The sequence below is a fragment of the Aythya fuligula genome, chromosome 2 (assembly GCF_009819795.1).
Source record: "Aythya fuligula isolate bAytFul2 chromosome 2, bAytFul2.pri, whole genome shotgun sequence".
NCBI lineage: Eukaryota > Metazoa > Chordata > Aves > Anseriformes > Anatidae > Aythya > Aythya fuligula.
Window position 1 is genome coordinate 69,447,342 of NC_045560.1, and position 12,199 is coordinate 69,459,540.

The 12,199-nt window shown below is 41.2% G+C and overlaps 1 protein-coding gene across 3 annotated transcripts in view; it reads right to left on the minus strand.

Annotated features, from left to right (window-relative positions):
• Positions 1-2,023: 2,023 nt before the first annotated feature.
• The window catches only part of DSP (desmoplakin), a 38,712-nt gene continuing 28,536 nt past the window's right edge, over positions 2,024-12,199 (minus strand). For 2 of the 3 annotated variants that reach the window (XM_032182738.1, XM_032182740.1), the window contains exons 21-24: positions 11,434-11,541; positions 10,679-10,777; positions 7,487-9,778; positions 2,024-5,977 (exon numbers count right to left, since the gene is read on the minus strand). In XM_032182738.1, coding sequence (XP_032038629.1) covers positions 2,783-5,977; positions 7,487-9,778; positions 10,679-10,777; positions 11,434-11,541 — 5,694 coding nt within the window. In that variant the 3' untranslated portion in view covers positions 2,024-2,782. The remainder of the gene's footprint in view (positions 5,978-7,486; positions 9,779-10,678; positions 10,778-11,433; positions 11,542-12,199) is intronic. The other variant, XM_032182741.1, reaches the window with a different exon arrangement.

Below are 12,199 nucleotides of genomic sequence, written 5' to 3' on the forward strand. Positions count from 1 at the left end.
AACAAAACACAGCCTGCCTACTCCTCAAATCCCAGGTACTGCTCTCCCATCTCACAAACAGGCACTGCTGCAAAAACCTACTCTCCTCAGCCCTACAACACCCTGCCCCTCTTGGTTCAATCACCTACCATGCCTCTCTCTGATGGCTAACCTCTACACCAGGTTGCAGCTGCTAAACTTCAGCTCTGGAAAAGAGAAGGTCTTTCTGAAGCTCCTTCCTCAGCCCTTTTTTACTACAGAGAGGTCTCCAATTTTTATTTTTTTTTAGCACCACTGAGTTGCCATTTTCCTGCCCCACCTCCTGCCTGTGCTGGTTCAGCTGTTACTCAGGCCTCGTGATGTCCTGCACCAAACACCTGTGGTCAAAGGAGGCCACCACAGTATGTTGCACTAGTGTCTGCTGCTGGAGCGTATGTGAGAAGAAAGCACAATCATCATCATTTCTAAGAGATGAATTTATATTTAGGCCATCACCACAAGTGGTGATCCATAGGATAAAAGGTTGATCTAGCAGCAAGAGATGTAATATGCAAAGACACAGCTTTAAACAACCCACCAGAGATGCCAGGAATGTCCTTGTGTGAAGCATAAGCACAGTCCTGGTGGCTGTGCCACAAAGAGCACACAGGATTCCACCATCCATGCAAACTGCAGGGGTACATGCACCCAACAGAAGACTTTTCTTCAGAAATCAACAGTTTTATCTCTACTGTAAGGTTTTCTTACAAAAAAAAAAAAAAAAAAAAAAAAAAAAAAACAGCTGTTTCTCCTTAATAGTCAGAAAGCCATTAAAGAACTGGATCTTCCTCTGCAGTGCATCTAATGGACTTCAGATGTAGACATAAACTCCCCCAAAGCTGTGGAAGTTCCTAGAAGACAGGTTGTACTTTCTCACCTACTTTCTTTGGAGGTTCCAGCTACTGACTTGTAATCATCAATTTAATTTCTTAGTCCAGAGACAGGGGATACTTTACATATAGCAGAGTGTTTAGACACTGTTTCAATCTTCAGAAAACATTGGAAATGCTTTTCAGGTTAGGAGCTTCACTTCAGCTGGAAACAAAATTACCATAACCCCATCTATTCCTCACCCCAGAAAGGGAACATGTTGCAAAATACGGGCAGCGTCATTAACAGTGATTAGCATTTGTGCCTATCAGTTCCCTCTTTTTATCTGTAGTAACTGATAACATTCATAAGACAGGTAAAGCTCCTACAAATAAAGCTCTGTAGCAGCAGTTGTCTAAAACCATCCTAAATTCTTGTAAGTGATCACACAGTTAAGTACACAATGCCTACCCCAAGGAACCGCATTGTACTGTGAATGGGAGAGGACAGGACAGTCTCAACCTATACAGAACATTTTCTGCTATGGGCTGAGGAATAGTCATGGCAAAAAAAAAAAAAAAAGTTTCAGACCATGCTCGTGTCCTCTAATCCTGTGCACTTCTTTCAGACAAAATCTCAGATAAAAGGAGACAGTAGGCGGCCAGCAGCCAGTGCACAACAGGCAACAGCAAGCCATCACGTGAACAGTATCTTCTTGTCCTTTTCTCAACCTAGGCTTTTAGGGTGGTATTACAGGAGGTGACCATCCAGGTTTTAAAAGATCCTCCTACCCCACCGTACTGCTTGGTTAAGCTCTGTCACTTTATCTTTGTTCTGCTCATTGTCCAAAATTGCATGGTGAACATGGGAAAATCTGACACACAGTCTCTCACAGCTGCAGACAATGGGCCTGATCATGAGCAGAAGAAATATGATTCTGGTCATCATAAAGCCTATAAACAACTGTGGAGACTGGCTTTCTGCTTCGAGGGCATAGTTTCTATTATCGGTGCTATCTTACATTTTCCTACTGAAATACAGAATCAGAAGTCTATATTCATCAAAAATATAGAAATGATGGATTTACTGCTCTTTTAATGGTTCATTCTTTAATTCTTACATCTAAGAATATCCATAAGCTAAATTTAATAAGCACACAACAAATACTTTACAACTTCAAAAGTTTATTGCCCAGAATAGCTGACTTGGTGCAGTTAGATTTATATTTTTTGTTGTTACATGGAAATCAAGCAAAACAGTCGAAAACATAGAGGTAACAGTAAAACAAAAGCCCAGCCTAATAATAGCCCTTTATGCTTAAGAAATAGCCCAAGTTATGCTTAAGAAAATGGCTAGCCAAACATACAGAAGTAGAACATCTGGAAGACAGAGCCTTTCAAGTTATAGTATAGATTCTACAGCAGTATTAAAGGTATTTTCTGTCCATATTGTTAGTATTTTTTCTTCACAATAGGAAATTGAGAAAGACCTATGTTGAGGAAAAAACAAAAAATTTCAAGACTTTAAAACCTTAGTTATCAGCTTATGGGTTGACAGTTGCAGTTAACAGAAGGCGGCAAGTGATAGAGTATTTAAAATATACAGAGACCCATTAAAAATCCAAACACTAGAAGGAAATGGCAACTGAAAGTCCAAATTCACAAATATGACTTCCTGCATTTCCGTAATCTGTACTCCAGAAATCTGCATTCAAGCATTTTACAGCTTTTTCAGAAGAAAAGTTGAACACACCCAGGAAAGACTTAAAGTTTGTTTTGGCCATGTCTGTATTTCTTTTGTTTCAGCAACATGATTTTGCTTGGGCAAGTAACAATAGGACCACAAACCATATTGCTTTGGGTTTTGCTTTGGGTTCTTCTATTGTTGTTGCTCTAGGAAAGGGGACACAGATTAATCTAGATGATATTAAAATGCAGACCCATTGCCTCATTTACTAGCGCCCAATAGACCCACTGCTGAAGGTTGAGTATGAGTAAGAATAAGAAGAGGTTGCCGATGCATCAAAACTTCCCCTCCTAGACCCACTGCGTGAGCCTGAACGTGAGCCAGAGCGAGAGCCAGAGCGAGAGCCAGGTGCTGAGGAGACATTGTAGGGACTGGATATACCTTTAGATGAAACAGAGGCTGCTTCCAAGAGTTTAAGACCAGTGATGTCTTCCACCATTGACCTATTCATTGCATCTTTGTAGGATATTTTCAGCTTAGTCTTGGGGCAGGTCAGAATTTTGGGATAGCTATTGGTGTCTTGCAACTTCTGGGCAGCACGACCATCAATCAATCCATTCCTAATGGCTTCTTCAGTGCTTATTCTTCCACGTACTTCTGGGTCCACAAGACCTCCAGTGAGGTACTGGAATTCCAGGAACCGCTGCCCAGCCTCATAAGGCAACCATTTTTCCTTCACCGCTTCAGCTGCTGACATCCTCTTGCGTCCACCCTTTATGCCTTCAAAACCTAGGAAGGCCTTCTGCGCTGGTTTGAGCCGTGTGGCCATATCCTGATCAACAATACCTTGACTGGTAGCTTCCTGAAGGGAAAGCCTCTGGCCTGTGGTAGGGCATATTATGCCCCCAGTGCAGGCCTGGGCTTCAAGCAACCGTTGTCCAGTAATGCTGTCCACAATGCCCCGCTGTATAGCTTCTGAAATGGAGATTTTCTCCAAGTTTTCGGTGTCAAATATGGCTGCAATGGGACTGCACTCCTCCGTGGTCTCTGAGAATGAACCACTCCTTATCATCGAGGAAGAACTCCTGACACTCAGCACCGTGGGAGACCGAGTCACTGACTCATGCCGAAACACCTCATCAGTGCCATTACGACAGGAAATCATGTCTGCAAACTGTGTCAGGCTTAAACTGCCAGAACGGTACTGGTCAAAAAACTTCCTCTCCACCAGACCTTTATCAATAGCATCTTGTATATCATACTGGCTACCTGTTTTCCTGTCAACAAGGACTACTCTACTGCTACCATCTGATCCTGTAATAGTTATTTCTTCCCACTCACACTCTTGTTCAGCTAGCTCTGTATAGGTGTCATAATCTATGAGGCCTTTGCTGTACGCCTCCTGCACTGACATTTCCCTGTTTGTTTCTGGATCTACAATGACAACCCGGCGCTTCCTAAGGGTGTTCTTCTGTGAGGTGTGCACCACCTTCTTCTTTTCTCTCAAGGGTAGAAGGCAGAGACCTGTTGCTTCATCCTTTATGCATCTTTCTTTCAGCTGCAAGTAGGTCAAGTTCTCTTCTGTATTGGGATCAAAAAACCCTTTGGTGTCATCGCTTGGATCACTGAGGATCTGGTTGAGCTCCTCGTTGAAGTAGCCACGCTTGTAGGCCGTCTCTACTGGCAAGCGGTAGCTTTCTTTGGGGTCAATGATTCCGCCAGTAGCAATCTGGGCCTCCAGCAAACGAATGCCATGGCCTCTCTCTATGAGCTCTTTGTTCATTGCTTGAAACAGAGAAATGATGTTTCCAGTTTCTGGGTCTTTGTACCCAGTGACAGCTCTTTCAGCAGAGAGAAGTTTCTCTTTAAATTCAATTCCAACAAGACCTCTTTTGTAAGCTTCTTCAACAGGCAACCTCACATTGCTGACAGGATCCACTATGAACCCTGTGGCTGCCTGGGCTTCCAGGAGTTCAAGGGCTGTCCCTGGTCTAACCAAGCCTATTTTCATAGCCTGGTAAATGCCAAGTTTCTCTTTAGTAGCCTCATTGTAGATACCTGCAATACAACTAGAGCCCTGAAGGAAATCAATAATTCTCTCACTCACTTCTTCCACTGTAATTGCACCTCTTTCCAAGTCATTCCTTGTTGACTCCTTAATAATTCCAGCCTCAAGCAATGCATCTGCTGAGACAGGCTGCCTGATCCCTTGGAATGACATACTTCTCTTCTGCACCGGGAGGAGGAGCAAGCCAGTATGTGGCTCAATCCTGCATTTTTCTTTCAGCTGCATGTAAGTGACTGCCTTTTTGGTGGTGGGATCGATGAAGTTCTTTGTAGCGCTTTGGCAGTTGTTTAGAATCCTGTACAGGTCTTTGTCAATCAACCCACGAGATAAAGCTATATCTTTGGGTAAGAAGACACTGTTGACAGGATCAACAATCCCTCCTACAGCCAGCTGGGCTTCGAGCAGACGAATCCCAGTTTCTCTGTCAACTAAGTTTTTCTTGATGGCTTCAGATAGTGGCACAGTTTTGCCCGAGAAAGGATCTTTAAATCCTGTAATAGCCTTTTCTGCAGTGTAAATTTGTTCTCTGTCATCAAAATCAATCAGATCCCTTGCAATAGCACTGTCTACAGTTAATACCTCATTGCGGTGTGGGTCTATAACACCTCCTGTTGCTGCCTGGGCTTCCAAGAGCAGAACTGCATTCTCTGCTGTAAGTAGCTGGTTCCTTTTGGCCTCAACAAAGGAGTACTTCTGTCTGGGCAAAACAGACACTCCTGCAATAGCACCTGCCCCTTTGAGATAGGGTTCAATGTCAGCAGCAACTTCTTCCACTGACCTCTGCCCCTTCAGCAGTTTATCCAATGTGACTTTGTCTATAATTTGACACTCATACAGCTGCATTGCTGTAATCTTCTTCCGCAGCCCACTGAACAGCAACTTGGAGGCATCAATACAGAAGTCTTCCTCAGTCTGCGTAGACCTGTGAGACCCATATGGGCGTTGCTTAAGTTTCTCAATCTCCCGTTGCAGCCTGAGACGCTCAGACTCCAACTCTGACTGGTTTTTGACAGCAGTCTCTTCTAGTCTGCACCGGTATCTCTCCTCAATCCGTTTAATCTCCATTTGCAGCCTTTCTATCTCAGTCCTCAGGGTGTTCTTCTCCCTCTCGCTCTTCTCTCTCTCACACTGGATCTTCCTTATGGATTCTTCTGTCCGAGAGTGCTGGCTCTTCCACTGATTGAGGTCATTCAGGATTTGTTGTTTTTCACTTTCCAGGCGTTGCTTCAAACGAGACTCTGATTCCAGGCTAACTTTCAAACGGTTCAGCTCCTCTTCTAATCTCTGCAGCCTCGCTTTGTCTTGCTCCAAAGCACTCATTTTTATCAGCAAGGTTTCTCTTTCTTGCATAATGTGACTATACTGATTTTTGGATTCTTGAATCCTATTGGAAGCCTAAAATTTTAAAGAAATAAACCAAAAGAGGATGGTTAGAGTTATGTTCTCTATTTACAGTACTCTTCAGCCTGTCATTTAACCTGCAGCAATCTGCCACTGGAAAATGTTCTAGTCACAGTAGTGCCTTATCCAAGACCATGGACACACAGATGAAGCAGTGAAGGTACATCTGTCCCTTCACTGACAGTGTCTCTAGTACAAGAGACTGCATTCTGTTACCTTTAGTCGACATTTTCTGTTGATTTAGTTAGTTCTTCATGGCTTTTTAGTACTTCTTATAGTGCACCTACATATGCACCAAGCATTCAAGATTCAGTAAGAGATGACCAGTAGGTGTACGCTGACATAGTTCTACTAACCTGGGTGAATTTACATCAGCTAAGGACTGGCCATAAGTGGATAAAAAGGAAATATATGACTCACTTTTTCCTTTACTATTAGTTTCACGTTACTCCAAACAATTTTACTTGTGTCCCTTTACATTTTAATTTCCTTTAGTTCTTCATATATGTATATATATATACACAAAACACCTACAGGCGTGTATGCACATGCACATTCAAATGCAGTCCATATTAAATGGAATGCAAGTTTACATAATTTGTATCACATGCGTATATATGTACACGTCAGACAATGCTACATATTAATATTTTTTAATCAGTATTAAGATTATAAAAATAAAGAAAATAAAAACTTAGTAAAGGAAATAGCTGAGAACTGATACGAGAAAGACTGTATGGAGGGAAAGTACAGGAAAAAAAAGTAAAGAAAAAAAGTATTTTCACAAGTTCTTACTTTTGTATATTTAAACAGTAGCTCTTTGAACAAGGCAGAAGAATGACAGAACAAAAAAAATGTTTTCTTTAACCTATCTATACTGTCATCTCAAGCCTAAGGAACAAGGGCCAATAGTGAAATTTACAAGTGCCGTTAGGACTGAAGTGCCAACAGAAATTTAGGTTTTAAGTATTTTAGGTACAGATGACTACACCACCTTTCATTCTTCCACTTAGTCAACACTTTACACAGCTAAGCAGCACTGTGACAGCTTGTTTGTTGTGGTTTACTTCATGATACAACTCATGTCAGCCTCAAAGGATGGCTTTAACCCATCCAAATGGAGCTGGCCAAAACAGCTCTGGGAAGCACACAGCCAAAGCACAGTCGTACTCCATCTATTCTTATTTTCCCTTAGGATGGTTTTGTGGAAACTGGGGTAAATACCTAGGGTTTCCTTCAAGCTGAGGGCAAAGCCCAACTAGGTGACAGAGACAGTTTAAAGCTTCCTATCACAGTTCCCAGGGAGTAAAGAGGCTAAGAGAGTGGCCAAATCCTGCTATTTGTCTTTTAAAGTTAACAAGGAGAGGGGCCATAAAAGGGATATTAGTCACAAATACAGTGAACTCAAACAGTAAGGGGTGAAGTAAGTTGGTTCAAACGGACATTGCAATTAATTATATATTGGAGAGATAGTAAAGCTGGGATCAAAATATGTGTGAATACCTCTAGAGCCTGCTTTTGGAATTTTTCAATTTCCTGTCTCAATTTTTCCCTTTCTTTCTGTAAATCATTAATCAACCCCTGAAGTTCCAGGGTTTGCTTGCTGCTTGTCTGAAGCTGATTCTTTAGTTCAGCAATGGTGGTATTTTTCTCATCAACTTCACTTCTGACCATTCTGAGATCATCGTACTCCAATCTAACATTTCGCAGCTCTTCTTCCAGTAACAAGTGTTCCTTGGTTAGGTTCTCAGTGAGAGACTGAAGCCTTTCAATTTCTATTTTGCACTCATTCAAGTTTTTGCTCTTCTCCTCAGAGGTTTTCTGTAAGTGCTCATATCGTAGGTGAGCCTGCTTTAATTGCTCCTGTTCTTGGACCAACTGACGGCGTAAAGTCTCAATATCAGATGTGTATTTTCTTATCTCCTCCATGTATCTCTGCTTCTCTCTCACATGACCATCTAATACTTCTCTTTGGTGTCTAAGGTCATCTTCATTCCTCTTCTTTACAATAGACACTTCCTCTATCTGCTGTGTGAGATTAGTTATTTTAACTGATTGCTCTCTCAGAGATCTCCTCATGCTTTCTATTTCCTCTTCCAGTTTCTTCCTCCTGGCTGTCTCTTCCATTACACTTTTATTCTGTCTGCAAAGTTCCTCTTCCAGCTTATGTTTCTGGATCTGCAAGTCTTTTACAGTGCTTTGGAACTTTGCACTTTCTTGATCCCTGCCTTTTTTCTCTTGCGAAACTCTTTCATAGTCAATTTTCAATCTGGCCAGCTCCTGCTCTTGGATCCTCAGCTTGTTAATTGTCTCAGTAGCACTCGTGTTTGCTTTCTGCAGGTCAAACTGGACTCTTTTTAACTGACTGTTCTCATCCTCTAGTTCTTTTCTTTGACTTGTTTCTACATCCAACAACTTTCTTAGCCTTTCAATCTCTTTGTTTCTCTCTTTAATGGTCTTAGAAGCATCATCAAGTGACTGTTTGTATCGCATGCTTTCATCAGAGTGCCTTTGAATAACTTGTTTTAGCTCAATCTCCAGCTGCTGTTTCTTCTGAGAAAGCTCTGAGCCAGCTGCCTTCTGTTGCTGAGCATTCTCTTCTATTTTCCGTAGATTATCTGTTGTTTGACTTATTGTATTCTTCAGTCTCCTGATTTCCTCACACAAATTCCTATTTTCTCTCATGGCATTATCAAGCTGTGTTCTATAATTATTAGTGTCCTCTTCCTTTTGCATGGTAACCTGGTGAATTGTGGTCTTTGTGATATTGATCTCAGTTTCATATTTGTTCTTTAAGCTAATTATTTCCTCATCATAACTGTTCCTTACCTTAGCCAATTCATTTTCAAGTTCCCATCGGCTTTTAGCCTCTTCCTGAAGCTGAACCTTTAGCCTTTCCAGCTCCTTAGTTTTATCCTGAATAGTAGAGGCAGCCTCTTCAAGAGCCTGCTTGTACCTTGAGTTGTCTTCACCACGAAGCTGAATGATTTGTTTCAGCTCCAGCTCTAACTGGTGCTTTTGCTGTGACACCTCTGAACTGCAAGCCTTGTGCTGAAGAGCATCTTCCTCTGCCCTCCTCCGCTGATCTGTGGTTTGCAGAATGGCATCATTCAGCCTCACAATCTCATCCTTAAGGTCTCTGTTTTCTCTTGTCAGTCTGTCAACCTGGGCTCTGAGACCTTTTGCATCATCATCTTTCTGTGCAGCTATCTGCTGGATTGTGGTCTTCTTAATATTAATTTCAGTTTCATACTTGTTCTTTAAATTACTCATCTCCTCGCTAAACTGGTTCCTTACCTTAGCCAGCTCATTTTCATATTCCCTCTTCCGTGTGCCTTCATCCTGAAGAAGAACCCTTAATCTTTCTATCTCGTACTCCTTCTCCTTGATGACCTTCTCAGACTCTAATTTTTGCCAACCAAGGCTGTCTTTCTCATTTTGTCTTGTTTTCTGCAGCTGGTCATAGTCATTCTTCTGCTGCTCGTATCTGTCCTCCAGCAACTTCCTTTTCCTTTTCTCATCTTCAGTCTCATAAGTCAACCTGGTTATTCTGTCATTTAGATCCTTTATTTGAGCATAGCATTTGTCCAGGTTTTGCTTAGCAGAATTTCCATCCATTTCAGCCTGCCTTTTCATCTCCTCCAAACTCATCAGCTTTGCTTTGAGCTGAGAAATGTCCATCTGGTACTTCTGTAGATTTTGTTCCAGGAATTTATGTTTGTTGTTTGTCTCTGAATTCGAATCCCTGGCAAGTCTGAGTTCTTCTTCCAAGAGTTCAATTTTGGTGGCTTTCATCTGCAAAACAATAACAGAAAAAGAAGGGGGGGGGGAGGGGGGAGAGAGGGAAAAAAAAAAAACAAAAAACACAGTCATGTGACAACTGTTTCAAAGTTATCAAAAGCAATACAATATATAGTCACGAATCTAACAACTTACAAGATATGTCTAAAGATGTTTTTTCTTTGCTTCAGTAATAGCTCAAAGTCTTTTTTTACTTAAAGTCATCCAAGCAATTTCTGGAAAATTCATTATTTATCCAGATTCAGATCTTATTCAGAAAACAACATGATGAATTTCAGAGGGAAACAATACTTAATGGAGGAGGGAGATGCAATACAGTTAGTAAAATCTGATGTACAAAGAGTTCACCAGCAAAATATTAAATAGCCTCAGTTACAATCTCCATCTTTTTCAACTAGGGGATGCAAATCACCTGTATATCACATCTTAAACAGTCTTCCCTGTTTCCTCTAAGCTGAATGGAGTTACTCCATTTAAAACATTAGATACCAACACTGTAGATATGGCCTAAAATGAGGTGTGGCCCCTTAACCACGAGGCGTAAGCTTTCAGCACTGAGATAACTGTATTCTTACTGAGGTCAACACTCTGGGAGGAGAAGAACCTCCTGCATGCTTTATCAAGCACCTCCTATTTACCACAAAGGCTTTTGTTCTTCACCTCACGTGTGACCTTGGAGGTAACTCTACGAGACACTGTGCTCTTTGAAAAAAGTTGCATGAAACTGCTCACATGCCTCCTGTGGCATACCACTGAGCCTCCTGTTGCTTGAGAAAGCCCAGGGTTTAGTTTTGTGAACTGTTTAGCACTGTACTAAAGCATAAAGTCTTCAATCAGTGATAGCGCTAACCTGTGACAAAAATAGAAAGAAAGGAAATAAAAGAAGCAGATTACCTTCAAGTCCTCCATGCTTTTTAACATTTCACTTAAGAATTTGTAATAATCTCCTGATCTTGTAAGAAGCTCTATGTAGCGAGCCTGAGCCTCACTAGCCTTGAAAAGAAAAAGGGAATTGTTATCAGCTTGTATTAGAGAGTTAGATATGAGCATACCTATGTCTCAGACCATTTAAAGAATTCCAGTCCACTTGACAGCGCATGCTACTTAACAAAGTAAAAAAGCTAACTAAGTCTCCTCCTCACAACTCCACATGACTTTCTGAGGATCCCAAGTACACATATTCTCCCTTCTGATATACCCACACCTTTTTCAATATTATTTTCCCCCACGGTGCATATGATATTAAATGCAAGGCTCCATCCCCTGGTTCTTCATGCTCTTCCTGTCTGACAGTCACAAGTAACCTAAGTTAAACTTTAATAGTGGTTAATTCCCAGGTTGAAAATGACTAAATCACTTGGGGCATGAATCTTACTTTCTCACAACATGTATATAATGGACATTGAGTAGGAAAGAGGTAAATCCCTGAGGGCCATTCTACTGTCTAAATGAGCCCAAGTATGATTTTGCACTGCAGCAACTATTCTGCAGTAATTACTTTTGCATATGTGCTTAGTACACATTAGCAATGACAGTGCTAATTATTAGTATATAGCTGGATATGACTCACAATGATGAATAAATCTGCTCATGCTGATGAATGAATAAATGTAAATTCAAAAGACTGGTGGGGGAGGAAGGAAAGATACCTCTTGCAGAATCAGCACTGCAGGAGACTGAACCACACACTTCTTGATAGGTATGTTGAGCAATGTTTCTAATCCAGAACTGTAGGAAGCAACCTGAAGCTCATAATCCTGTAAAACAGCAGGGAAAAGTTAAGAACCATTTAGCAACTGCCAAAGAACTCTCTGGGGATCTGCAAATGCAAATAAAGGGTTGTATGGGGATTCTTTTGTTTAAATAGCTACATTCTCCCTTGTTTATTTCTGGACGTGTACAAATGACCCTCTCATTTGTGACCTCTGTCACAAAGGCTCATCAGTTCAAGGCTCATAGAGGGGAATGACACAACATAAGCATTTTGCAAAAACAGCAAGATACGTGGTCCGTTAATTGAGGGCTATCCTTCCAGAGGTGGAAAAATTCATGGGAGCAACTAGTCTAGGTAGTGTTATCAAACAAAACTTCAGAGACTGTCTCTGTGTCTCTTCCATATCATTTTTGTCACATCATATATAGAAAGATCCTTCTCACAGAAACAAAGACCATTCCTCCTGCTAATCTGCATTTATCTTGCCTCCTAGACCAGATCCTAATGAGACCTACTTTCTAAGAGTAGAGAACAGATGGGTAGCTTATTTTTAAGATGTGAACTGGAAAGGTTGGTCTGGCTAGAAGGATGTTTCAATTCTCCTGAAGAGAAGCTTTCATTGATATCTCCCAAATCATCCTGCCATTTTCAAATGGCAAGTACACTTGATTACTTTCCTTATGTTTTGTACACAGAAGTGT